The sequence below is a fragment of the Lissotriton vulgaris genome, chromosome 11 (assembly GCF_964263255.1).
Source record: "Lissotriton vulgaris chromosome 11, aLisVul1.2, whole genome shotgun sequence".
NCBI classification, from domain to species: domain Eukaryota; kingdom Metazoa; phylum Chordata; class Amphibia; order Caudata; family Salamandridae; genus Lissotriton; species Lissotriton vulgaris.
In genome coordinates, this window is record NC_141699.1 from 178,040,290 (window position 1) to 178,067,657 (window position 27,368).

General features: G+C 46.2%; 1 protein-coding gene across 2 annotated transcripts in view; it reads left to right on the plus strand.

Annotated features, from left to right (window-relative positions):
• Positions 1 to 826: 826 nt before the first annotated feature.
• PTPN11 (protein tyrosine phosphatase non-receptor type 11) overlaps positions 827 to 27,368 on the plus strand; it is a 582,335-nt gene continuing 555,793 nt past the window's right edge. Inside the window, exon 1 of one of the 2 annotated variants that reach the window (XM_086943082.1) lies at positions 827 to 1,103. In XM_086943082.1, the coding sequence (XP_086799208.1) occupies positions 1,090 to 1,103 (14 nt within the window). In that variant the 5' untranslated portion in view covers positions 827 to 1,089. The remainder of the gene's footprint in view (positions 1,104 to 27,368) is intronic. The other variant, XM_086943081.1, reaches the window with a different exon arrangement.

Below are 27,368 nucleotides of genomic sequence, written 5' to 3' on the forward strand. Positions count from 1 at the left end.
GTTTACTTTAAGTGTTAGACATGGCTACTAAACACAACTCTAGAACATATTTTAAAGGGCTTTCTATTTCTATTTACTGTTTGAATTTTGTTTAGTTAAAGGCTAGAAATACCGACATTATGTGATTTTGCTTATTTTGAACCAGTGGAGACGTTAGAAAACAGGTCAGGTGGCAACACAACCCATAAGCGATTGAAACAGATTACCTTTGCCTATGCTTGTTTTCATTCTGGTAAAAACATTGGCAAAATCCAATGGGTCCCAAAGCATCTATTGGCGTTACCAATACTTCTTGGTTCACTACAGTACAGAAAAGCATCTCCAATAAGCAAGCTGTGTTCCACAGAGCCCAAAAGCACACACTCCAGGGTCGGGCAGTTTGCTGGCGAGTCTGTAATAGTATAGAGCGAAATGGACAGGGGCGGTGCAAAGGAATATACGTTGGCAAATACAAAGACATGAGACAATGTTGCAATCTTCTTTTGGATGTTTGTATGGACACCTTTCGAATCAGCCATAATAACAGCCGGGGAAGATCGGCCGGATTTTTTTTTAACCTATTCTTCGTGCAAATAAAAGACGCTGGTTGAAAGAGCGTGACAGAAATGTTTTTTAATGTTTGCAGTTTTGTTATGGTCAGACTTTATTTATAAAAACTTACTTTGATAGGAATTCACTTTCTTTTTACTCAATATTATCATTTTAGATTTGTTGACATTAGAAAGTGGCGGTCCTGTTGCACTTCTTTGAAAAGACTCTTGACCAATATGGCTGACAGACTTTTCGGCAACTTTCTTTCTCTAGTCCTTTTTCTATTGCTATGTGTTTGGAGGCAGTCGCTTGTGCATGACGTCATCTATGCGCATCTCGAGTTCTGGTAGAGTCTCCTGGATAGGGTTTTGGGTGCTTTTTTTATTTTTATTTTTTTTGTTTATATTTATTTTTAGATTTGTCAAACGTTTAACAGGATGACGAGCTTGGAACCTGACGCGTGAACCCAATGGGAACCCGCTGAGTCCAATGCGACTCTGTGCTAGCAAAAAGAAGGCTGTTGAGAACAGTGGGAAGTGATTTAGAAACCAGACAAAAATGACATCTAGAAGGTGAGACTACTTTGTTAAGATGCATATATCCTGCTGTCACCAGCAGCCATGCAGATCTGTTTGTCTTTAATTGAGTCACTCCATTTCAAGACCACCGAATGTTGTGGTTCAGTGGGTTGCACTTAGCAACTGGACCAAGCCAGCCCCTACAGAAACATGCAGTGTTCCATAGTCCAACTTTCGTTTATTGGCTGCTGCAAATTACATTTTAAATGAACTTTCGTAAAGTGAATGTAACAGTGAAATTGTTAAGCCGAGAGAGCTGACTACTTGATTGAGTCAATTGTCGTACATGAATATTTTTTTAGAGTGGTAACATTGCCACTGGAAGCACACCTGGTAATGATCAAATTGGCTGCCAGAATCAGGGATTTTGGTCCAGTCTTTTGCCTTTTGCTCAATGGTCATTTCCCGAGACCCACCATACTTCTTTACTGTGCCCTCGCGTTATTTCCCCAAAACAGAGAACACACAAGGCGAGGAACATTATAACTGTTTCAAAATCTACTTATTTCCTTTTCTTCCGGACTAAATATCTTTAATTTGTAACACAATTTTTTCAGAATTCCTCTGTGTCCAGGATTAATAAGACATCCATGGATCAAGAGGAAATGTTTTTCTTGTTTTCTGTTCACATGTGGTCGAGCTGTGAGAAGTCTATAAGTGATGTTGGTTCATACATTGCAGGCCTAACGGATAATGGATATAAATGCATTCTAAAATGGGATCATTTCCTTCAATTAAGTGTGTGTTTCAAGAAAATCACCCCTACAGCTCGTATTTCAGTTCCAATTGGAGATGCACCATAAATATAATAGATATGTTTAATAAAGTATATGTTGGTGCAGTCGGAGTACCGCTATTCATTTTGGTTTTGGGCAGATGAGTTATCTTGCTCTTTGGCTAGTCATGCCTGTCAACTACTTCAGATATTCGATTGTGTTTATATATCTGCAATTGCAAGGGATAAGTGGCCTTTCCACCTGTGGTTGTTCGTATTACAGTCTGAAAATTAAATATTGCAATATATAGTTGAATGTTCACCATATATATATTCTTTATTGTTTAGTTAAAAAACCATTACAATTTAAAACTTGACCATTTCATCGTAAAAAGGACCACTGAGTAGAAAACCCACTAGAGCATTGTCAATAGATGGTCAACATGTAAAAAAAAGAAAAGAATTTTCAAAAATAGAATGCAAAAGTTAAAAGTTATTAAAAACCTTCGAGTGAATTGTGGGCAGATTATCTTTCCCTGGAGGACCAGGAACAGTACGGCTGATGTTAGCAGTCTGAGGTTCTGTTTTTAATCCGGCAGGCTGGCTGCTGCCCTCCTGCGGTGGGGGAGATTTGGCGGCGCTAATTTTATCTAGCTGCTTTGACCTTTTGAGGACTAATTCAGTGAGTCCAATGTTCAGCTTGGTGTTTTCAGGATTTAGGGCTGCTATTGTGGCCTGGTGGCAGGTTCGAACTCCTAGCCTGATCCATTCGACCACAGTAGTAGCCGTCTGTCTGTAAGCATGGCGGGGCATGCACAAACTATGTGTTCCATTGCTTCAGAGTGATAGCCACACATCTTGCATTCGATGTTGTTATCTGGGCGATGCCAGTCGGGCAGGTTCTTTAAAACTGGCCAGTCGCCCATCCTTAGAGCTAAGAACTTTTGTTTCAAGTAAAATGAAAAAGTGCTGGATATGTGAGGCATCTCAACTCTTGGTTTGAAGTTGGAGATTACTACCCAGGCATGTTTCCTTTTTGACAGAATTGCCCTGTCTGAATGAAATGACCACAAACTGACGCTCTTGTTAATAACCGCCTTAAACACCTGCTGGGAAGGGTTTGTTTCCCAGAGTTCTTTGACTCCTAGTAGTTTTAAGCTGTGATCCAGGTGTTGCCGATGATTCAGCCTGGACTGGTATTTCGCTATTTCTTGCCAAAGTTTAACCTCCAGGGAGGCCTCCCTTGAATGGCGCAGTGTATTGCAGAACTTTATAAATGCACCGGCCTCAACGCCGTGTTGATTCAATTGGCCCAGTTCAAGACGGACCTGCGATGGGGAACTTGATTTTGGTAGGCGGAAGGCACGTTTAAAGATTTTGGTTATAAATTTGTTTAGTAATCAGCTAGTTGTGCCACTCATTATCTCTTGCCCATACAACAGAGAGTTGATTATCCTCACCTTCATCACTTTCAGCATAGGAGTTAGACTTGGGCCAAGTAGTTGTTTTGATAATTTTGCAGCGGCGGCCTATAGTGACAGGGCTTTGGTCCTTAGCGCTTCTTTTTGTTTGATGAAAGAACATCTGCGGTCCCAAAAAATACCCAAATATTTATAGTGAGATTTTTGGTTCGATTTTTGTTTTGTTAAAGAACCACCGCCAAGTGTTTTCTTTTGCTTCCTGAAAGATATTGTTTTAGTTTTGGACTGGTTCAATTTCAAGGAGTTTCTTATGGTGTAGGGAAGCAGTTCGTCAAGAAGCTTTTTAGGCCCACTTTGGTATGACTTAGTAACACCAAGTCATAGGCATAGAGCAGGTTGCTGATGCCGGTTTCATCTAGTTGAGGGGGATGGCAGTTGACACTGTCTAGTGACGGAGATAGATCTGATATGAACAAGTTAATAGTTGAATGATTTTGCTGAAGGATGGCCTCACCCTTGGTGCATTATCAAAGTAAAATAAAAGGAACTACAGTTTTTGCATTTGTGCTATTATGTTCCATGTAGGTACCCCAATATAGGCTCGGGGAATCACCAACCTTTCACCTATATTCTCCCCTACCATTAAACTGCATAACAGTTCTTAGTACTGACCTTAGTTACGGTAATGTCCAAAGATGGTATGGGGTTTTCTCTGAAAAGCTTAAGCCTCGTTCATTATGCATGAGGATTCTTGGAATCACAGCATGACAGCAGGCCTACCTTTTCCTGCATAATAACTATGTATAATGGTAATTCCATCCGTCATCCCAGTCTGAAATGACAGAGCAAGGTATATCTCCAAGTAGTACCACTGTGGGTATATATACATAATCTCTTGCTGAGATAGTCAGAGGAGAAAAGGACTTCCATGCCGACACACTGAGGTTCTGCACGCTGACACGCCAGCTCGCAGTGCTCTGACATCCCTTGCAGGGTGTCCATTTCGAGACCAAGACGCGGTCCAACAGTCTCTCACTTCAGGTAATGGGGTTGACTTTATCCTAGAGGGATTCTTGGTTTTACACCCACATATATGTTCGGTACATCCAGGTGCATCTAGTTAGGGACGCATTGTAGGAGTACGCATTTTACTGTCATGTTTTTTATATACAAGCCTGTATTCATTGTTTTAGCACAATGGTAGAAACATACCATCCTTTTACTTTGTTAGTGCTTATAATCATTTGTATCTGTTACTGTCTAATGGTTGTTTCAGCACACATATTTACACTAGAATCACGCTGGTTCAATAAATGCTTATTGAGAAATGTCCCCACCGTCTGTGTATCTCTCTGAGACAAAGTGAGCACGAGTGACTGAGCGGAGAGTAGTACACTGTTTCCACGATCCCTAACGGGACAGAGTTGTCATGTTTGATAGTTGACAAGAACTACTCTCCTACATTTCGAGGAGTTTCTAGTGGCACTGTGAGCTAGCTGGTATACAGGGGTGTCCAGAATCAGTCTGACTACAATCCTTCAGTATATGTTGTCTAAACGCGCAGATCCTATATAGGTTTATAGGAACTACACAGCAGTGCATTGGAGGACATATGAGCCATATGTTCCAGGCGAAACAGTGCTTTGCCTCACTTCCCAGTAGGCATTATTTTATTTTTGTCATTAAATTTGTTATTTTAAAAAATACAGACTTGTAACAGTTAGTCTTAATATCGGTGCACACTACTAGAGTAAGGAAAAATAATATTCAGGCGCAGTAGATTACATTACTTGAATTATAGTATTAATTTCACAGATTAAGATAATCAGATAGAGAAGTCCAAATGAGGAGGTGATTTAATTGTGTTGATAACATCAACTTTCAAATTGGTATGTTATCTGGTTGTTAGGGACACGCAGAGTTCTCAGAAGTAATCTGTCACCTGTTCATGCCAGCAGGTTCAGTTGGTTCTTGTTTTTGTAATTTCTTAGTAATCGAGAAGGAGTAAGATAAGGAAATAAGACAGACTATGACTATGAGGCGTGTTCACAGAAGGTACAATAACAAAGAAAGTCATGTCAACAATTCAGACATATATCTTCCTCTAGAATCAGATCCCACAAGCGAATACCAACTAATTCTACAAAAAATCATCGACCATGCATATGACATGAAATGGATCAATGAGAAAACCAAACAATTTTTTGATATGAAACATCCCAGAAGGACAAAATTATATATGATGCCAAAAATACATAAAGATTCAACTAATCCCCCATTCAGGCCCATCGTCTCGGCGTGTGGGTCGATCTCTGAACCCATTGGGAAATTTGTAGATACATTTCTACAACCTATTGTACAAAAGAGCACAACATACATAAAGGATACCACTTCATTTTTGAATCTATTGAATACCATTGAACTCGAGAGAAATGAGTCATACTTATTATGCACCATTGACGTCACGGCCCTTTATACCTCTATTCCCCACAATGAAGGGATTAAAGCACTAGAATGGAGTCTAGTAAACAGTGACTTAGAGGAGTCACAAAAACTGTTAATCATGGAAATGATGCAATTCGCTTTGTATTGCAGCTATTTTGAGTGGGAAGGAAAATTCTACAACCAAAGCAGTGGAACTTCTATGGGGTTCGGGGGGGCTCCCTCGTACGCCAATATCTTTATGAGCAAATTTGAAACCGATTTCATTCTGGAAAATCCAGCATGGACAGAACATTTGGTCACATATAAAAGGTACATAGGTGACCTATTCATAATATGGAGAGGATGTCGTCAAAAGCTTGAAAATAACATCATGATACTGAATTCACATAATGACCGTATCAAATTTACCCATACCATCGATGAACAATCGATTGCATTTCTTGATGTGAAAGTGAGAATTCAACAAAATACCATTATCACTAATGTTCATATCAAAAAGACAGATACAAATTCCTCATTACTTTTTCAGAGTTTTCATCCTGTATCTCTAAAAAAAACACTTACCCACATCGCAATACATCAGAATGAAACGTATCACCTCCAATGAGACAGACTTGACAACTACTTTGCAAGAACAAACTATTAAATATCGTTCAAGAGGCTGCCCAAATGATGTTCTGGAAACGTCCTTAAAAAAAGTGGCCTCACAATCTCGAGACAGTTTGTTGAAAGAGAAGATAAAATCTCACGAAATCAAAACGGTATGTGTTCTGAAATATTCTACTGACTCATCCAAGATCAAAAAGATCATTAATAAACATTGGAGACTAATTCAGTTAGAACCAGATCTAAAAGATTTATACAATGAGAAAATTACATTTGCCTTCCAACGATCGAAAAACATTAAAGAACTACTGAACATTCCTAAGAGAATCACCATGACTTATCGAGGCATGCAAAAATGCCAAAACCGCATCCATTGCGGGAACGTTATTGTTGGAAACCAATTCACCCATCCCACAAAAGGACACCAAAGTGAACTTAATCATAACAGTACTTGTGACACCATGAATTCTGTTTATGCCATCAAATGCCCATGTGGCAAAACATACATGGGACAGAGAGAAAGGAAGGTGAAAACACGTATAACTGAACATAAAAGTAATATAAGATTGATGAACACTAAATCCACTCTAGCATGTGGTTGGATGGAAGCCAGACATCAAATTTCTCAACTACGTTTCATGGTGTTAGAGAAAATCACACAACGCCGAGACCAGGATCCAATCAAACAAAGACTGAGATCTGAATACTTTTGGATTAAAAAGTTAAACTCCGCCCATCCCATTGGGCTCAATGATCGTATTGAACATTCATGTTTTCTATAGAATGAACGGTTCGCAGCATTGTTCTTAAATACATTCTGGGCCTGTTTAAACATTGTTTACAATGTCATGTATTCTTAATATTTTTTACGTTTGCTGCTATTCCTTGAAATGTATCACTATGTATTCATGTTTCTTTTATTACATTTAATTTATGCGCGCTCAGATTTTTTGCTTCCGTTATATGTAACATTCATTGTTAGTCCATTAGAACGAGAGCGTGTTTTCTTCCGTGAAGCCTCCGTATACTCTATCATGTGATCTGAGTCACCACTAAAGGCCCCTGTTGATTGGCTTCGTTGCTGATCACGTGACCGGAATTCGGTTCTTGTAAACTCGTAACATTTGGAGCGTAACTTTACTGTCGAGAAGTTAGTACATCCGCTGTTTCAGAACCATTGGTCCCTCGTAAGTAGACCTGATAGCATTGATATGTGCCAGATAACAATGTTGCGCGTAATGTATATATTCAGTAGAATACTATGAATGCGAGCTATTGCAAGACATTGATATTGTAGCGATAGAAGATTAAGATATTGAACACCTATCACGCACAGGAATGTTCCTCATGTTATGTTTATTTTTATTACAACAGTCATCATTTGGCAGCATTATTTTCTATGGTTTATTTTGCTTTCTGTCAGTGCATATGAGTAATACTGTGATACTGAATAATAGGACAGTGAATTAATTGGTCCTGTTTCATTTTTTATAGACCCCTGACGAAGGGTCAGCTTTACTTGACCCGAAATGAGTTGGGTGGATGTTATTTGTTGACCATTGGAGATATAATTGAGACAAATATGGACATTTTTCACAAGAATCACAGAAATTGAAAATACATGAAACTTTGATTTGTCCACATGTTGAAATAAATTTGGAGAAAATCAATTAAATCTAGTGAAGAAACTAGCATGTTTCATTCATTACTGAGCGCACTTGTCAGTGGGAAGGGGCCACTCCCCACAACACATACCTATTCACAGAAGGTACCTCATCTTTGTATTTGTTTACTTTGATATACATTCTAACTTTAGCATTACGTCTGGGACTGAGTAGGGTAATTTTTTCAAAACAAACTACATCTGTTTTGTACAAATTCACAATTTTGAGGAGCACACCAAAATTCTTTTTAGAAGAATCTAGACAACACTCATAGTACAAAAGTCTGTACAAAAATATCTGTTAAGATCATAAAAGACAGTAAAAGACTTTCACGTATCATGTAGCACAAAAGTTACGTTCACGACTTGATTGTTTCTCATCCTCTTTATTAATCCAGTTTTATAATAAATCAGAAAATCAAAACAAAGATTGAAACAGCCTACCTGTTTTGTCCCTTTTCACATGGGACTTCTTCAGGGCTGTTCCATCTTTGTTTCGATTTTCTGTTTTATTATAAAACTGGATTGATAAAGGGAATGAGAAATAATCAAGTCGTGAACGTAACTTTTGTGCTACATGATAAGTGAAAGTCTTTTGCTGTCTTTATTATCTTAATCAGACCCTCCAGGATATCGCGATTTCGCGATTTGCCGCGAAATCGGCACTTTTTAAAAAATGCCGTGATTTTTACAAAAATGCCCGCGAAATCGGCATTTTTGTAGAAATCGCTGCATTTTTCGCTATATCCTGGGGGTCTGCTTTATGTGGCTATCGCCTGTGCCTCTGTCTCCGATGCTGCACCAAAGCTCCTCAGATACTCAGCAGCATTGAAGCGTCACAGCGGGATGGCAAACCTCACACCTCCAGCCCTTGATGACCTGTTAAGAGGTGCTTCGAAGGTGACTGAGAGGGAGGGGCTGCAGGTTCAGGAGCTGCGACATCTATTCACATGCAAACAGCCCTGAATGTGTCATGTCTCTGCTATTTAGAGGGGGGCTCACACATTCCATTTCTACCCAGGTCCCCAAACATCCGAGACTCGGCCAGATTACACCCCTGATTACACCGAGGCAGCACGTGTTTCTCTTCACAGAGCGTAATTACTGTCACTAAATTGTAAGCAAACCTCGGTTCTTCAAACATGCAGTCTATAATTTAAGAAAATACAGAAATGGCACAATCGCACCCACACTGATTAACAGAGTATGGAGGACAATCATTTCAATCAGTTCCCTTAGAGTATCTCCTGTAAGTACTGTACATCACAGTGGGGGATGGCATTTTGGACAGAGAGCCTGTCTTCTCGTTGTCTTGTGCAGGGGGCGAGGAGCCCAAGATGATACTAGAATCAGTGATGGCTCCTGTCCCCCCATGTGGTGGCTCCAGTCCACCCCCCCGCCTGTGATGGCTCCTGTCCCCCCATGTTGTGGCTCCAGTCCACCTACACCTGTGATGGCTCTTGTCCCCCCCCTGTGGTGGATCCTGTCTCCGCCCTGGGTGGCTTCTGTCCCAGTCCTGGAACGGCCCCTGCAGCGAGGGTGAAGTTGTTGATGGGCCTCTTCTCAAAAGGGCTCAGCTCAAAATTAATATGGAAAGGTCGGCGAGTAAGTAAGTGAAGGGATGGGTGAATGGCTGGATGAATTAGTGAAAGGATGAATGAAAGATTGAATAAATGGATAATGAGAGAGGATGGATGGATTGATGAGGGGAAGGATGGAGAGAAAATGTAAATAGCTGGATGTATGGGTGGAAGGGTAGCTGGATGATGGACGAGGGGAAAGATGGATGAGGGGAAAGATGGATGAGGGGAAGGATGATGGATGAGGAGATGGATGGATGGATGGAGGGGAAGGATGGATGGATGGAGGGGAAGGATGGATGGATGGATGGATGAGGGGTAAGGATGGATGGATGGATGGAGGGGAAGGATGGATGGATGAGGCGATGGATGGATGGATGGGTGAGGGGAAGGATGGATGAGGGGAAGGATGGATGAGGGGAAGGATGGATGAGAGGAAGGATGGATGGATGAGGGGATGGATAGAGGGGAAGGATGGATGGATGGGTGGGTGAAAGGATGGATGGATTATGAGGGGATGGATGGATGGTTGATGAGGGGTTGGGTGAAAGGATGGATGATGGGGGAAGGGTGGATGGATGGATGATGAGGGAATGGGTGGATGATGAGGGGGCGGGTGAAAGGATGGATGGATGGATGATGAGGGGAAGGATGGATGGATGATGAGGGGAAGGATGGATGGATGATGAGGGGAAGGATGGATGGATGAAGAGTGGGTGGGTAGGTGGATGGATGATGATGAGGGAAAAGGATGGATGGATGGATGATGAGGGAAAAGGATGGATGGGTGATGAGGGGAAGGATGGGTGATGAGGGGAAGGATGGATGATGAGGGGGAAGGACGGATGATGAGGGGAAGGACAGATGGATGGATCGATGATGGGTGGGTGAAAGGATGGAAGGAAGGATGGCTAAGTGAAAGGGTCGATGGAGAGAGAAAGGGAGGATGGATGGATGACTAAAATAGTGGATGGGTGGAAGGATTAGTAAGTGAAAGGATGGCTGGATTGGTGAAAGGGTAAATGGCTGAATGGATGAGTGAATGGATGGATGGGATGAAGAGTGGATGGATAAGTGTACAGATGGATAGGGTGAAAGGGTGGATGGATAATGGAGATGAGTGAAAGGATGGATGAGGGGATGGATGAAGGGATGGATGAGTGAAATGATAGATGGAAGGATACATGATGGATAGGTTTGCAAACGGTTGAATATGTTTGGAAATGGCTGGGCTTACTTATATACTATTGCGCGACCTCTGATGTGTCTGTAAAACGTACCTATTGTCCTGAAGTTTTGTCCTGAATTTTGAGCTCCTGTCCTGAATTTGTGTCCTGAATTTTGACCCTTTGTCCTGAATTTTTACACTCACCGTCCTGAATTTGCACCAATGCCAGTTGGTCACCCTATTCGCTGGCTTGGAGACGGAGCGCCGTGCAGAGATGTCTGTCCCTCAAGATAAACAGACAGAACCACTCAGCCGAGAGAGCTGAGACGCACACAGGACGGGGTATCTGGGGACTGTGGAGAAGTGTGGCTCAGGGGTTAGAGGCGGCAGACCCGGAAGCTGAGATCGGCCCTGGACCAGGGTTCAATTCCCCGCCTCGGCGGGTCTTGGGCTCAAAAATTCCACGGACTCGATAATTCTCGCTCCGGTGCCTTCTCAACTCACGGGTTCACACTCTGCGACTCTGAGCAATAGCTTGCTTAATCTCCACAACGGCCCCTCGCGGCGGGATGCCTGGCTTTCACCTTGTGGATACCCTGCCGGGGTTATCTCACAGGGGAATACCAGGACGGGTTCCCTAAGCAAGCGCCGGGAAACCCTTTGTGGGTAGCTGTGCGCTATATAAGCTCAAATACATTTACATTTACATTTATCTGCAGAGGCGCGCTGGACAAGGGATGAAGTCAGAGGGTTGAGCTCACCTATTGCAGACCATTTCCCCCTGGGAGTGAGCCATGGGAAAAATCCTAGAGGCGAGAAATTTAACACGGGTGTCAAGTGGCCCCATGTCATGGGTGTCAACTTCAACCAGTCCCCGCTTTTAAATCGGAGACGATTTGCAGGCTGACATTTTGCAACGAAACTACAAGTACCAACATGCAGTTCGCTACTGTTTAACAAGTGACCACTTGGCGGTTTTGTCTGCTCTTTCTCTAGTGGTTAGGTCTGTCGAACGGGCATCCGGTGGGATATCAGGTCGTGTTCAAAATACACTGTACTATTTAACGTGCTTACTAATAAAAGGGGCGATAGGTATAGCCATCATTAGTGCAGCAGATACAGTGGCACCAAGCTCTAAGGCTATTGCAAGACACAAACTGACCTGCAATGGTACGCCTCTTCTGGCGCAGGGCTTTGCAACGTGACGCATCTGGGAGATGCGTCACGTAGTAAATACCCCGCACCATGGTGCATCTTTTGCGCCGCCGCTGCGTCACAAAAGTGACGCAACGGCGGCGTAAAAGCAGCGCAAGTGGCTTGTAAATCTGCCCCAAAGTGTCTACATTGTAAAGAAACCAAATATACATAGCTTCATGTTGTTAAATAACTAAAAAAACGAAGATATCTGTGTTTGTTGTAGGAAAAATGGCCACATAAAATGCTGCAAAATTTCCATATTTGTGCCGCTAAATTTCCATTTTTGTGCCGCTAAATTTGCTAATCCATGCCGCTATATCCTGGGGGGTCTGCTTAATAGATGTTTTTGTACTGACTTGGTGTACTGTTAGTGTCCTCGTCTATTCTCTTAAAAGAATTTTGGTGTGCATCAAAATTGTGAATTTGTACTTTGAAGCTTGTGGGTTTTTTCGGTTGACCCAAAGGAGTGAGCACTTTGAATAATGTTAGGGACAAACATTGTGCAGGTAAAGTTGAGGCCACCACTGTATTTCCGTTGTATTACTACATCTGTTTTGTAACTAGTCGAGATGTCTACTTGAAGCACTGATCCGTGCTTTTTGGTGAATGACAGGTTATTTCTCAACTTTCATGTAGCCATACTCCCAGCTATTTATTTTACATCTTCCTCATGTCTCGACAGTTGGTATGCCTTCTGTTTAGAACGTTTTATCCTAAGATGATACTTCTGGGTAAAACGTTCAGATTATTTGAACACTTTACACATGTATACTATATTTCTTACTTTTGTGTGGACATGTCCAGTGACATGTACAGTTCAGTCCTCCCTGTAGTTAATTGTCCAGACCATACAATCCTCTTTGCAGAACACAGCATATCCTTTCAGGACAGTAATGATAGAACAGCCAAATATTTAAAGGGTTCTAGTAAAAGTTTGGCTTATCTTGACCTTGAACACACTTTGCGGTTTTATTGCACCAAGTCTTCCTTCACATTGGCCTCTTTCATTTTGCGACACGCTGGTCCTACTCTTCAAGGTAGTACTCTTCAAACTAGATCTGCCGGGTTCCAAGAAGTTAACCTATGGATTCACAGCTGTAACAGATACATTTAAGCTACCAGCTCACTGCTATTACTCCTCAAATGAAGCATGACTTCGTGCAGGATGTTAGGGCCAAGGTTAATCTTTTGTTCTTCCAGATTACAGAAGTAGTAGCTATGGTTGCTCTGCTGATGATTCAGAGAACAATATACAAAAAACAAATTTCCTTAGTTACATAATGAATTTTAACATTTCTAATATACTGTCTAATATACTGTCTTCTACAGCAGAATCAAACAGAAATAATGTCAAAGTGGAGCTAGCTATAACCACAAATTACCAGAATGCTTTTTGACATCTAAGATTGAATAGGGTAGAGCTAGCTGATGAGAGAGGCAATAACAAATTGATATTTTTGCCGACTAAAGCAAGAAAGTTTTAAAAGAAACTAGTTTTTGTGTCTTTCTTTGATACATTTTTGAATCTCCCTAGAAGCAGTCTGATGTATGCAGATTATTTCGTATTATTATTTCACAGTCATAGCGGATTACTTTAGTAGATATTGTCTAATACTTTGAACTTCTGACCCTGCGAACAATTCTTCCATTATTTTCTAAAGAGAATTATTTACTTCTCTTTCGTAGACGTAATTTTCTATTGGTGTAATCTTTCTAATCCACTTTATGTATCTTCCAAAGAGGGAAATATCAAAGCTCTGAAGAGCGCTGCATGCATCAGTGTTTGACTGTAGAGATCAGACCGTATGACTTAAGGACATGGTCACGCACCAGGTGTGCTTGCGTCACACTGCCCGCTCATGCTCTTGTACACTGCTATATCGGCTGCCCATGCCAATTTTGGCAAGATGGGAGCAGATTAACCAAAGGTGAATCAGTCCCGATCCACTTTTTGTGCAGTTTTTTTCTGTCGTGAGTGCAGATTGTTAATTTATGTGGCCCCGTCCACTGAGACTTATTTGGTGTTACATATATTTCTCCTGGCACCATTTTTAGGTCTCACTGAGCTAGCGCATGTGCTGCTCTGCGAGACATTTAGTGTGTGGCTCAAAAAAATGTACCACATGCTTTTGCTTGTGGTGGCCTAGAGCTTGCTGTTATGCACACAAGCGCACGTGCCTCGCTCCGCCTCTCCAATGCTCGCTATGCCTCTCCTTCTGTTTATCTTAAGAAGGCACGTCATATCTATTCAGATATGGCTCGGCTTACTTTTGTGGACGTTCGGGGACGGGCAGAGAAGGAAACGGACTCTGTCTCTTCCTTACTGCCCAGAGAAGACACAGACAATGTTCTCTTCTTTTCTGTCCTGGCAGCTGACCCCCTTCCTATTATTCCGTCTCTTTCTGTCTCGCTCCTCACTTAATGAAAACCGTGACTTGAAGAAGCGGTTCACAACCTCTCTTTCCTTCTTTCATTTAGTTGCTTCCCTGTGAAATGGATCCCAAAAAAAAACCACTCTTGCGGGAATGCCCTTTTTCTGACATCTTTCTATTCCAAAGTGCAGCCTCGGGATGGAGAGAAATAAAAGGTCTTAAATATGAAAAATAAATACATAACTAAGTAAAGCAAAGTGGCCAGATTGGTTTTATTCACATCCAAACACATCAGCCTCACTTTACAGACTTTGCAGTGAAGCGCTACTTTTCTTTACTCGTCTTTCTTTGAACAGCATTGTTGTCCCCAGGTGGGGAAGTGCACCATTCCTGGATGTATTGCAATACCTGGTTGATGGGTGGACCGGAAAACAAAATGTGTACCTCTGTGTTTATGGGTGTGGTCTTTTTAAACCATACTGTTTACGTTTATTAAGGATATAAGCAATGGACATTGAAACAGTTCCCTTCAGGGCCCTGTAGTTATGTCCTTAACTTTTCAGGTAAAACCACTTGCTGATTTCTGAATAGTGAGTGAGAGATCGCTAATGTAACCATGTTGTTTCTGCTTACATTCCACATGCTTTACTTAATCTTGCACTCCCTATGAGTGTTTGCTTTTACTTTTTTTTTCTCAGGCAGCATATTATCAAATGCATAATTTGAATTAAGGCTCATGCTGGTGTTTTATAGTGGGGCACAATTGAGTTGAATCTGAAGGCAGTTTGCGTTTTTCTCAGTGGGGCAGTATGGTGTTTAGTGGGAGAGAGGATGTGGCACTATGGCCATAACTGTCTAATTTGGAACTGAGTAGCTGGGTTCAGCCTTCATGACCATTCCCCCAGACCACTCTCCTGAGGGAGCACATTCCCATGCTAGACCTTAGAAAGCCCCACTAGACCTTAGAAGCCCAGGTGTCTTAGAACCTGCAGGTGGACCTTTCCAATGGCAAGTGTGGGTTAATCTTAAAGGCCTGTCCACCACAATCCATACTGAAGGTCACCTCCAGCCTTGCAGGCAGGCCTACAAAGCAGCACACCTTAGAGCAACAGTTATCCAGTCTATTTCGGGTGGGTGCGTAGTGTTTGCAAGTATATTATGGTTTTAAAAACACTTGCTGCCTCCTTCTTGCCTCCAGCAACCGTCAGCAACAATAAAAATGTCATGATAACTTCGGTGATTAATGTTCGTCCTAGAGAGAGATCAGAGTTTTGTCTGGGGAAGGGTTGACGCCTGGAAAGGTGGCACAGAGGTTTAATGTGCCTGCTGCAAAGGACATGTACATGGAGATCACAAAGTGCACATAATGTTAACTAGGTTAGTAGGTTACTGCTTTTGTCAGAGAGATCCTTTTGTTACTTGCAGTTTATAAGTTAAAATCCTAACATCCAACAGTGAGCTATTAAACTATACTGCCTACTAGTATGGTTGTCATGTGTCTTCTACACCTTGTAGTCCTTTGTCTTATGTAACATTTCCTATACAGTGATTTACACACGTATAAATGATTGTCTCTGTGTAGTGTCCGAGACATAAGTGATCTTTGGGGGCACCAATAAACATTGTTGCAAAGGGCACCATCAGCACTAAAGCCGTCCCTGCCTTCGAGGCCAGTCCGCCTCACCCATTGGTACCTCCATTGGCCTTGTTTCAGCAGTATTAGCTGCAATTCACGAAGGATCGGCAAAGCAGGATTTGCACACACACCAAACTAAGTTTGAAAACTTCACACTCTCTGCTTCATGCACAAGCACTTTTAACATGTGCTACCTGCTCTGGAGCCACTGGAATTATGCAGCAATGGGGACAAAATGATGCTTCAGTGTTGACTAAATTATGCAACAAAAAAAAGGCTGCAGCGTAATGCAATATATTTTCTTTTTTTTATAAAATCTTTATTTTTATGTAGTGGAAAACACAGAAGGTGGTCCCGCACATCTTCCCACACAGGGGGCATAATCAAAAGCAATTAGTAACGACGATCTGTAATAGCAAAGTTGCAAGCGGTCAAGCAGCAGGTCGATGCCATAGGGCAATGGAGCAAAAGCGGCAGGAGCATAATGCTTAAAAGTCAATCTGCACGGAGTACAGCCATAGGTGAGTAGCTGTCGGTGCCCAAGAAGTCATCTAGTCCAGATTGAGAGGCCTCGGCCATCCATGTGGGCGCCGCAACAAACAAACAACAAAACTTTACAACCCCCCCCCCCCCACCCTCCCCCTCTCCTCCCACCCCCCCAGTGGTGGTGACCTCAGCAATTCCATTCATACATGCGAATCCTGTATTAAATCTGAAAGAGGTGGAGTGATCGTATGGAGGATGGGCAGACGGCAGAAGGCAGGCCTTTGGAAAGAAAGCGAACCAAGGGACCCCAGCGGAATTGGAAGTTTTTGAAGTTACCCAGGAAGATGTCCGCCACTCTCTCCATACTAAGCAGTCTCCATAGCTTTGCGTGCCATAAGGTCGCCGGTGCCTCCGTTTTTTTTAATCGTTTTTTGGCCACCACAAGTGTGGCAGGGTATACTCAGACATGAGTCCCTTGCTCACTGCACCACCAGGATTCAAGCAAGCCGGGCCGACGATGGCTGAAATGCCAGAAACCGGTCCCCGGAAGCTTGTCTCCTTTCCGGTGAAGAATTGGCTTGGTTGTTTGGTCTGCCCCGTTCCCATGAGGCACTGGGTCAGACTAATTTGCATTTAGCCAGGTTCTGAACTGGGGTGATGCAGTGAGCTAAATAACGGTGATGCATCAAGCCCTGATCTCTTGACTGGGTAAGAGTGGTCTGCTTAATTCAGACACTCTGTTCATCACCACCCCCTTTTTTAATCGTTTTTTGGCCACCACAAGTGTGGCAGGGTATACTCAGACATGAGTCCCTTGCTCACTGCACCACCAGGATTCAAGCAAGCCGGGCCGACGACGGCTGAAATGCCAGAAACCGGTCCCCGGAAGCTTGTCTCCTTTCCGATGAAGAATTGGCTTGGTAGTTTGTTCTGCCCTGTTCCCATGAGGCACTGGGTCAGACTAATTTGCATATAGCCAGGTTCTGAACTGGGTTGATGCAGTGAGCTAAATAACGGTGATGGATCAAGCCCTGATCTCTTGACTGGGTAAGAGTGGTCTGCTTAATTCAGACACTCTGTTCATCACCACCCCCTTTTTGAATCGTTTTTTGGCCACCACAAGTGTGGCAGGGTATACTCAGACATGAGTCCCTTGCTCACTGCACCACCAGGATTCAAGCAAGCCGGGCCGACGACGGCTGAAATGCCAGAAACCGGTCCCCGGAAGCTTGTCTCCTTTCCGATGAAGAATTGGCTTGGTAGTTTGGTCTGCCCTGTTCCCATGAGGCACTGGGTCAGACTAATTTGCATATAGCCAGGTTCTGAACTGGGGTGATGCAGTGAGCTAAATAACGGTGATGGATCAAGCCCTGATCTCTTGACTGGGTAAGAGTGGTCTGCTTAATTCAGACACTCTGTTCATCACCACCCCCTTTTTTGGCCACCACAAGTGTGGCAGGGTATACTCAGACATGAGTCCCTTGCTCACTGCACCACCAGGATTCAAGCAAGCCGGGCCGACGACGGCTGAAATGCCAGAAACCGGTCCCCGGAAGCTTGTCTCCTTTCCGGTGAAGAATTGGCTTGGTAGTTTGGCCTGCCCTGTTCCCATGAGGCACTGGGTCAGACTAATTTGCATATAGCCAGGTTCTGAACTGGGGTGATGCAGTGAGATAAATAACGGTGATGGATCAAGCCCTGATCTCTTGACTGGGTAAGAGTGGTCTGCTTAATTCAAACACTCTGTTCATCACCACCCCCTTTTTGATCCGGTTTTTTCCAGGCGGCGGCCAGAGTAAGTTTGGCAGCCCCAAGACAGAGCCACAAAATCTTTTTGTCAGCACGTGTCTGATACTCAAGGACTGGGTCTCGGAGGCCCAACAAAACATAGGCCATAGAGTCCGCCACCGGATAGCCAAGTATATCCTTGATGTGTGGAAGGATCTCCTCACAGTACGGTCGGATAACCGGGCAATCCCACCAAATATGGCGGAAGTCCCCAAGCAGACCAGAGCCCCTCCAGCACCTGTCAGAGGTGGCCGGGAATATGCGATGGAGTCTGGCCGGGTACAAGTACCAGTCCATGAGCGTCTTAAGGTGGGCCTCCCTCAGGTCTAACGAGTGATTATATGTAGCAATATCGCGCCATAGCGCCTCCCATTCCTTGTCCGAAATATCCCGCCCCAGGAGCTCCTTCCATTGTGCCATGTAGCGGGGACGAGGCGACACCGCCGAGGTGAGTAGGAGCTGGTAAATAAAGAAGATGACTCCTTTCATGGCAGAGGTCCGGAGTATGAAGGCCTCAAAGGGCAAAGGGGGTCTCGTAGCCGCATCGAGGACCTCAGGCGACGTGGCCCAATGGAGCAGCTGGACGTGGCGATACCGTGCCGACGGCGGGACACCATAGTCCCTCATGCAATTGTCAAAGGAGAGGGGAGCATGGCCGTGAAATAGGTCGGTCAAAGCCCTGCAACCTCCTTCCCTCCACACCTTGAAAGGGCCCTCCTGTAGCGCCGGCAAGAAAGCCGGATTAAAGTGTAGGGGCGTGAACGGGGAAGGAAACGTGGTCCAGTGGTCAACAGCGGCCAGCGAATCCCAGACCTTCAGAGTGGTACTAGTTGGAGTACTAATGTAGGCGTTCCGGGGCCTGTCTTTCTTGGGTTTCCAGGCCAGGTCCCAAATTGATCTGCTTGCGACACTCCTGTCCATGTGTAACCAGTGTTTCTCTGATGTTTGTTGGGACCATTCCACCAGCACTCTTAATTGTGCTGCTTTGTAATACAGATGTAAATCAGGAAGGCCTACACCCTCTTCTCCCCGGGGTCGTCGCAAGACCGTGAAGGAGAAACGCGCTCGGCCCCCCTGCCAGACAAACCGGAGCATCTGAGTCTTCAGGCGTCGAAAGAAGTCCCCGTCCAGAGGAATAGGGAGTGCCTGAAAGAGGAATAGGCCCAACCACGACAAGTATTTGGGCTTCCATCGTTCCAAGTCCGCTCAAGTCTTTGCTAGTAACGGAGGGAAGTTTGCTGAGAACTATTTCCCAATGGTGGGCGTCAGATGGACCCCCAGGTAAACGATGGAGTTGGAAGCCCAGGCCAACGGAGTTAAAAGCCGCACTTGCTCCACCTCTGAAGGCGAAAGCGTAAGGTTCAATACATATGATTTGTCATAATTAACCTTGAAGCCGGCCACCTCCTCAAAACGCAACAGGACTTCCCGGACATACGGCAAAGATTGTACTGGATCCATGACAAAAAGCAGGACATCATCTGCAAAGAGTGTAATTTTATGCTGCTCCCCGGAAAAGGGAAGGTCCCGAATCCCCTCGTGCTCCCGCACCGCAACTGCCAGTGGCTCAATGCTCAAGGCAAAGAGCAGGGGGGAGAGAGGGCAGCCCTGCCTGGTGCCGCGGGAATGCGGGAAGAACGCCGATAGGTGGCCGTTCACCGCCACCCTAGAGCGGGGACTGCAGTAGTTCGCTTTCACCATGGAGATGAATTTGTTCGAGAAGCCGAAGGCCGCCAGGGTATTGAACAGGAAGCCCCAATTCACGCGGTCGAAAGCCTTTTCAGCATCAAGGCCCACGAGTACCGCCGGGAATTCGGAACCTATCAGCCTTCTCTATCAGGTGGACAACCCGCCTAGTGTTGTTGTGGGTCTGACGTCCCTTAATAAACCCAGATTGGTCCAGATGTATGATTGCTGGCATCAGATCCTGTAGCCTGCGTGCAATGATCGAGGAATATAGCTTGGCGTCGATGTTGAGAAGGGCTATCGGGCGAAATGAGGAGCAGAGGGTGGGGTCTTTCCCTGGTTTAGGCAAGATCGAAATCACGGCCTCAGCGAGGGAGCCGGTTGAAGTGCCAGATTCAGCCATGTCATTAAAAAGGGAGACTAGAAAGTCGCATACCTCAGTGGCATACGGCTTGTAAAAAAGAGCGGTGTAGCCATCCGGACCCGGCGCCTTGTGAAGTTTCAGGTTCTTAATGGCATCAAGCACCTCCCCACTGGTAATCGGGGCCTCCAGTAACTCGTTCCATTCCTTAGAGACCTGCGGTATAGGCAGATCCCGCAAATATTCCCGCTGGTCATCGGCATCGAGAGACTCCCCCGTATAGAGTTCCGCATAGAAGCGGCCAAAGATGGCAGCCTTGGTCTCGTCACGGTATTGCAGTTCACCCGTCGAATCACGAACCCCTCCGACATACTCCCGTTCCCTCTTGTCCCGCAGTTGGCGAGCCAGGTGTCTCCCCACCTTATTACCGTGGGAATATGATAGGCGCCGCAGACTCAACAACGTAAACTCCGCCCTGTTGTTGTAGTGGGCCCTCAATTTCCCCTGAACCGCCGTCAATGGACGAAGGGTCAGCCTCGAAGGATTAAGTTTGTAGGCCTGTTCAAGTGCCGCTAATTCTGTCTCCAACTCCTCCTGCTCCCGGCGTCACATCTTATTGAGGCGAGCATTAAGAGCTAAGCAAGTGCCCCTAATTGACGCCTTAAAGGCGTCCCAGGTGGTGGAGATTGATGTATCGGACACTGGGTTGAGAACGAAAAAGTCCCTGATAGCCTTCTGCAATTCCTTATTTGAAGTGTCGTCCCTGCCCACCGAGGCCGGGAAATACCACTTCCGCTGTCCATCACCCGCCGGCGACCAGCGCAGATTGAGCACGAGCAGACTATGATCGGAGACTGAAAGCGGAAATATTCTAGAGTCGAGGACATCTCCCCTAAGAGCTTGACTTATAAAAATGTGGTCCAAGCGTGAGTAAGAGTTGTGAACATGGGAGAAAAAGGTGTAATCTCGGGACAGGGGGTGTATGGAACGCCAGCTATCAAGTAAACCCAGCTCCCCAACCAACCACTGTGTTTCAGCAGAGAACAAACCTGTATCGGCCCTGTGGGTACCAGAGCTATCAATCTCTCTACTCCAAACCAAATTAAAGTCCCCCAACAAGAACAGGTGTCCTTCAGCAAAGTCTCCCACCCTCTGCAGCACGCCTTGGATAAAGCCATTCTGATTAGCATTGGGGCCATACACCACCACGAACGTGCTCAGCTTCCCATGGACAAGTCCTTTCACCATCAGCCAGCGTCCCTCCCTATCACTGCGTACGTCCATAGGCTGAAAGTGCAAGGCTGCACGAAAGAGAAGAGCCACACCCCTATGTTTCGTGGATGCAGATGATCTATATATGAGGGGAACAGTTTGTGCCGGAGGCGCAGCTAATCCTTACGCGCCAGGTGAGTCTCCTGGAGACCCACAATGTCTAGCTGGTGGTCTATCACATACTTCCACACCTTCTGACGCTTTTGCGGGGAGTTCAGGCCTTTAACATTCCATGTCCCTATACTAAGAGGCATCATTAATCAACAGGCCCGCCCTGGCTACAGTCACATCACGCCTCTCCCCACCCACGCCCCCATTCCTAGCAACCAAAGATAATGCAGGATGGCATCCCAGAAGGCCCTCCCAGCACCCCACAACCAAATAGAATTTGTCCAGAATCCTCGAATTTGACCGCCCCCTCCTGAACACACAGAAACTATTTGCAAGAGCACCAGAATCACACTCAGCCACACCCCCCGTCACCACCACTACCCCCGCCACCCCTCCCCCCCTCAAGTCCCCAACAAACACCCTTAGTACCACCACCCCCCCCCCAAAGGAACCCCAATGTGGCCCCCAAACCAACAGAACAAGAGGAGGCAACAGGAGGTGCACGAAGAACATGAAGGAACAGTGTCCTGAACCATACCCGTAGATACAAGTCTGTGAGGTCCTCCAGGGGGCGAGGACGGGACACCACAGGGTGTGTCCCATAGGCCACATACCGGGGTGTCTGCCCAAAAAGTACAAATTTACCCACGGTACCTGCAAGTCCGCGTCCCTCCGACGCCAAGCAATTGTCATTCCAGGGCTCAGGCCGCCCCGGAGCCAAGCTGTGAGTTCGCCAACGTAGCCGACGCTACAGAAGCCACCGATGCACCCCTCTCCTGGAGACTGGTCGCAGATCAGGCCATCTCCGCTCCGAGTCCCTGCCCACTCTCTTCCATGAGGAGGGCCGCCGTCTCCTCCGCGATGGGGAGCCACTGCTCTCGGGGGGGGGGGGGCAGGGGCGCCCCAAGAGGTCCATCGCTACCTGCAGTGATCGGATCTGCGCAGCCTATTTTGCCATCGGAAAATGATGCGGAAAGGATGACCCCAGGATTAGGCTATGTTACGTTCCCTTAGAAAGGTGGTCACAGGGCGGAACTCACGCCTCTTTTGATTGGTCGTTGCCGCCAAGTCCTGATATAGTTGGGGGTGGTGATCCCGGAATTGCAATGAAGAAGTCTCCCGTGCCTTTCGAAGAATGCAATGCCTCTTTTGATTGGTCGTTGCCGCCAAGTCCTGATATAGTTGGGGGTGGTCATCCCGGAATTGCAATGAAGAAGTCTCCCGTGCCTTTCGAAGAATGCAATCCTTCAACTGGAAATCGTGGACGCACACCAGGATATCGGGTGGAAGGCCTCCTCCATGCCTAGGCAGACCGACCCTGTGAACCCTGTCCATCATGGAGCTCCTCATCATCCAGGATCTGCAGGAAGAGTGCCAGGACCTAGCCCCGTAGATCACCAGACTCCCCGTCCCAGGGCACCGAGCGTATGTGGATGTTGTTCCGGCGGGAACGATTCTCCAAGTCCTCCGCATGTGCTTGAAGGTCCAGGTTCTGCTCCGTGAGCCGTATCACATCTTGTTGCAGCTGGTGCACATCATTCGCCACACTCAGGTCATGATCCTCCAGGGTGGCCACCCGCTCTCCGATACCGTCCACGTCTCGCCTCACCTCACGGAGGTCCGATGCCAGCTGAGAGGGAAGTTCCGAAATGTCCTCCTTGATGGAGGCGAATAGCTCCATTATGAATGCCTTGGTGGCGGGGGCCTCATCGTCCTTCGACACAGGCGAAGCGCTAGTCCCAGAGGACGCCGGCTGCTGGGATCCCTTGGATGGACTATCCTTACCAGGCTTCCCTCTCCGCTGGGTAGAGGCCATCACGACGCCATCACGACGCCCCCGTTTGCTTGGATATTCAGTTCCTGGGCACCGTTCGCTACCCCCGAGACTTTCCACTCCAGGCGGTGTTCCTTCACTGTCCGGGGCCGGGCAGGAGCAAGATGTACCCCTCGACAGTCTTCTGGGTGGGATCGCGCTGTCCAAACTACATACGGTTCCCCGCTCCGTCCATGCGCTCATGCGGGTCACCGCGTCACTCTAGATGATGGCCCACCACGACTAGACTGGCCCAGAAGCTATTGGGACCGAGCACCAGAATGCGACCAGGCAACGGGCCCCCACCAGCACGTCAGGCCTTCCAAGGGTCCAGAGGGCGCCATTAGCCAATGTCATGCACCTCAGCCGCCTCCGGCGATAGCTCCTCGTCTGCTATGCCCCCAGCCTCGCTCAACCAGGCCCCTCTGCGAGCAAGGTGGACCCACGGGCCAAGTCCCCCCAAAGTCCTCACAGGGCCGCGGCCGCTGTCCAGGTGCGTCTGTGCTCCGCCGGCTCACCACGCGGCTACATGCCTCGCCCCGTAATGGCGGCCTCTCACTGCGTTACGGACGCCAGCCAAGAAGAGAGAAGGACGGTCCTCCTGAATGCCCAGTGTCTCTAGAAAGCCTCATGGGTACCTTCGGCGATCACCCCCAAGGGCGGCTCCATTTGCTAGGTCTGATCACCGACCGAAGATCGATGGAGGGGCCACACAGCAGCGGTGCCGATCACCCGCGCAAGGCGAAGCGGGCGACCTCCCCCGGAGATCCAAGTCGGACCCACAGTTCCTCTCCCCGGTTCCGCAGCAGTAGGTATCGGAGGGGGGGGTCAGCTCAAGCGCGGCGGGGCACCTTCATGCTCAGCTCTTCGCCGGCACCCTCGATCCGCGCCACCGCTCCGAAGGTCCGGTGCCCGCCTCCACTCAAGGGCGGGGATTCCTAGGCCGCACTCCGCCGCGGCCCCTGCGCTGCTATCGCTCTGTCGTGACACCCCCGGGGGCCCGGATTGCTCAACCGGATCGTGCTCCTTGGCGGCAGGGAGCGCCCCAGGCATGGGGGCTCCAGAAGCGCACTGTTCCAGGGGGCTTAACAATGCTTAGCAGGAATCGGTGCCGGAGGGACAGCAAAACACGTCTCACTCCGTCGCCATCTTGGCCACGCCCCTCGCAATATCTTTTCTTATGCTTCATTATTTAGACATTTTTACACTTTCTGTCTCTGCAAAGAATCTGTCTCATTAGTATCAGTATAACATACTAATGCAGCAGTGAGAAAGGTGATCGGTCAAACTTTGCAAAGGGTCGTCCACTTTGTAGCAACTCAAGTCAGGTTTTTTTAATAACTTTTTATCCGTTTTCGCTACTAAAATGGTTATTTAAAACTGCAAGATTATGCAGTGGATGATGTATTTTATGTGACATATATGGCAGAGCCATAATTATATAGGAACCATTTGGAAACTAGGATATTTTGCCATTCATGTTTGAACTGCTCTTGTGGAAGAAGGGAGGAGAAGTGCTAATGGGAGAAACTGCACGGCTTGGAGACAAATGGTTTGTGATTCCACTTATCAGCGTATTTGGGACATTGTGCGATTGGAAATATATTCCACTCTGTGAATGTATTTAAATGCCAATAACTCCTATTAAACTTTAAATAATCAAGTGTATCCATTGGTTGAATTAAATAACAGAAAAAGCTGTAACTGGTCGGTGAAATGGCAAACAAATACAATACATTGGGATGTTTGGCACATTCTGGCCACATCGCTGACTCAGCCCACTGATCCAATCCTTGGGTTATCCTCACCCTTGGAGTTTCCACCCACAGTTTCCCTACTTGTTTTCCCCTACTTGTTTTCTTGTTTTCCCCCCACTTTGACCACTGGGTACAATCATGGATTTGAAACAGTGCAGCAAGGAGATGTATATCTACTCTGTGTGGTGAGGAATTGTAAACTCTGGAAATTTAACTCTTCATCACCCTGGGATTACGCTCTATGGCGTGCATTCTCTTGCTCTCTCGCTCTCTCGCTCTCTCTCTCTCCTTCACTGCCTCTCTCTCTCTCTCCTTCACTGCCTCTCTCTCTTTCTCTCTCCTTCACTGCCTCTCTCTCTCTCTCCTTCACTGCCTCTCTCTCTCCTTCACTGCCTCTCTCTCTCCTTCACTGCCTCTCTCCCACACTCTAGTCCTCTCCTCCTTCTCATGTTCTCATCCTTTCTTTATCTCGCACTTTCTCTCTCCATCCTCACCCGTGTTTCTTTTTTGCTCTCTGTGGCAGTGTCTGTCTAAAGCACACACACTCGTCTTTCTCCGTTTATCTGTTTCCTCTGCCCACCCCGAAACTCTTGCCTTTTCTTCCCTATCAAGTACTGTTTGAACGACGCAATAAAAATATGAGATCTTTATTTAAGGTGTTAAGAATATTGTAACATTTACATCCAGAAAGTCAGATTAGAAATATTTTTTCCTTTAAGGGCAATAAAAAGTTTTATTTAAATCTATATCCCTAGAAAACATTATAATTTCTAATATTGAAAAGTCTTTTCTCCTAATGGAAATGAAATGTTAATGTTTCTGATCAAAGCATATATTTTCAACTGGCGCTTTTTAATCGATGTGTGTAATTTTTAGCTCCATTTAGCTTCAGAGCCATGTGGGTGCACTACAGATTCCATTTGCTTTTCTCATCTATTTCTGGCAACCTGCTGTAAATCGTGTAGACACTTGTCCCCAAATGGAGTTAATCACCCGGGACACCTACCCCTATTCCTTACAATCATGCCTCAGTATTTCATTCTGCCACAGACAGTCTCAAAGCTCTCCCTGCAATGCCCCATGACCGGTCTTAATGTTCTGCACGCTCGGTAAAAAGACAACGATTCGAACAGCTAAACATGTATAGGCTGACTCGGGAACTACGGGGCATGTGCTTGCCAAGGACAACTGTCTGGCTTCTCAGGCAAGGAGCAGTAACTCTTTTGCACGGCCAGTTTTGCATGATTTTCTTGTCTGATTGGCACTTCTTAGTGCCACCTGTTGAGTACTGCTTTGAGACAATTTCTTAAGATTTGGTGTCTGGGAAGAAGTATCCCCTGTGTCCGATAACTCTTTTTATGGTGTATAATCTATCTTGTGCAGATTTTTCACCCCTCCTCCTTCTCTCCTTTTGAGGTTGGGCTAGTACTAGAAAAATTCCATTGTAGGTTCGGGTTGATACTTACATCTGTCTAGTTTCCCCCTCCTTAGGCTTTGGCTTACCGCCAGAAAAAACAAGCATGGGCATAGCCAATAGGTCTCGCCTTTGGGACCTTATAAGCGTTTAGCCATGCAACAGTTGATGTTAATGCACCAAGGATATTGTGCTGCATAACTAAATACTTATAAGGTCCCAAAAGCGAGACCTATTGGCTATGCCAATGCTTGTTCACAAATGTTTCACTGATTTTTTACCTAAGGACAGCTATGCTGAGCTTTTGGATTAGAGCCTTCCATTTCGAAACATGCCTGCCTTGTTTTTGGGCATACGGCTTGTAGGTAAGGAGGTATCCATATTTAAAATAGTTTTTAGGTCTCGCGACCTATCGATGTGCGCAAGCGCATCGAGCGGAGCGAGAATTCATGTGGCGAAAACATCATCAAACCAAAGGGCTTTCAGCCCCGCGGTTTTCATGAAGTTCACGTGAACATGCACGCGCATCGCATGCAAGCCCAGCCTCTCCCGCCCCCATCCGGCATCAGGCTTCTCCTCCCCTAGCAGCACTCCTCCCACACCAGCAACTCCCCCCTCCCACACCAGCACCTCCCCTCTCTCTCCACGCAATCACAGCCTCCCCCTCCCACACCAGCACCTCCCCCCTCCCACACAAGCACCTCCCCTCTCTTTCCACGCAATCACAGCCTCCCCCTCCCACACCAGCACCTCCCCCCTCCCACACCA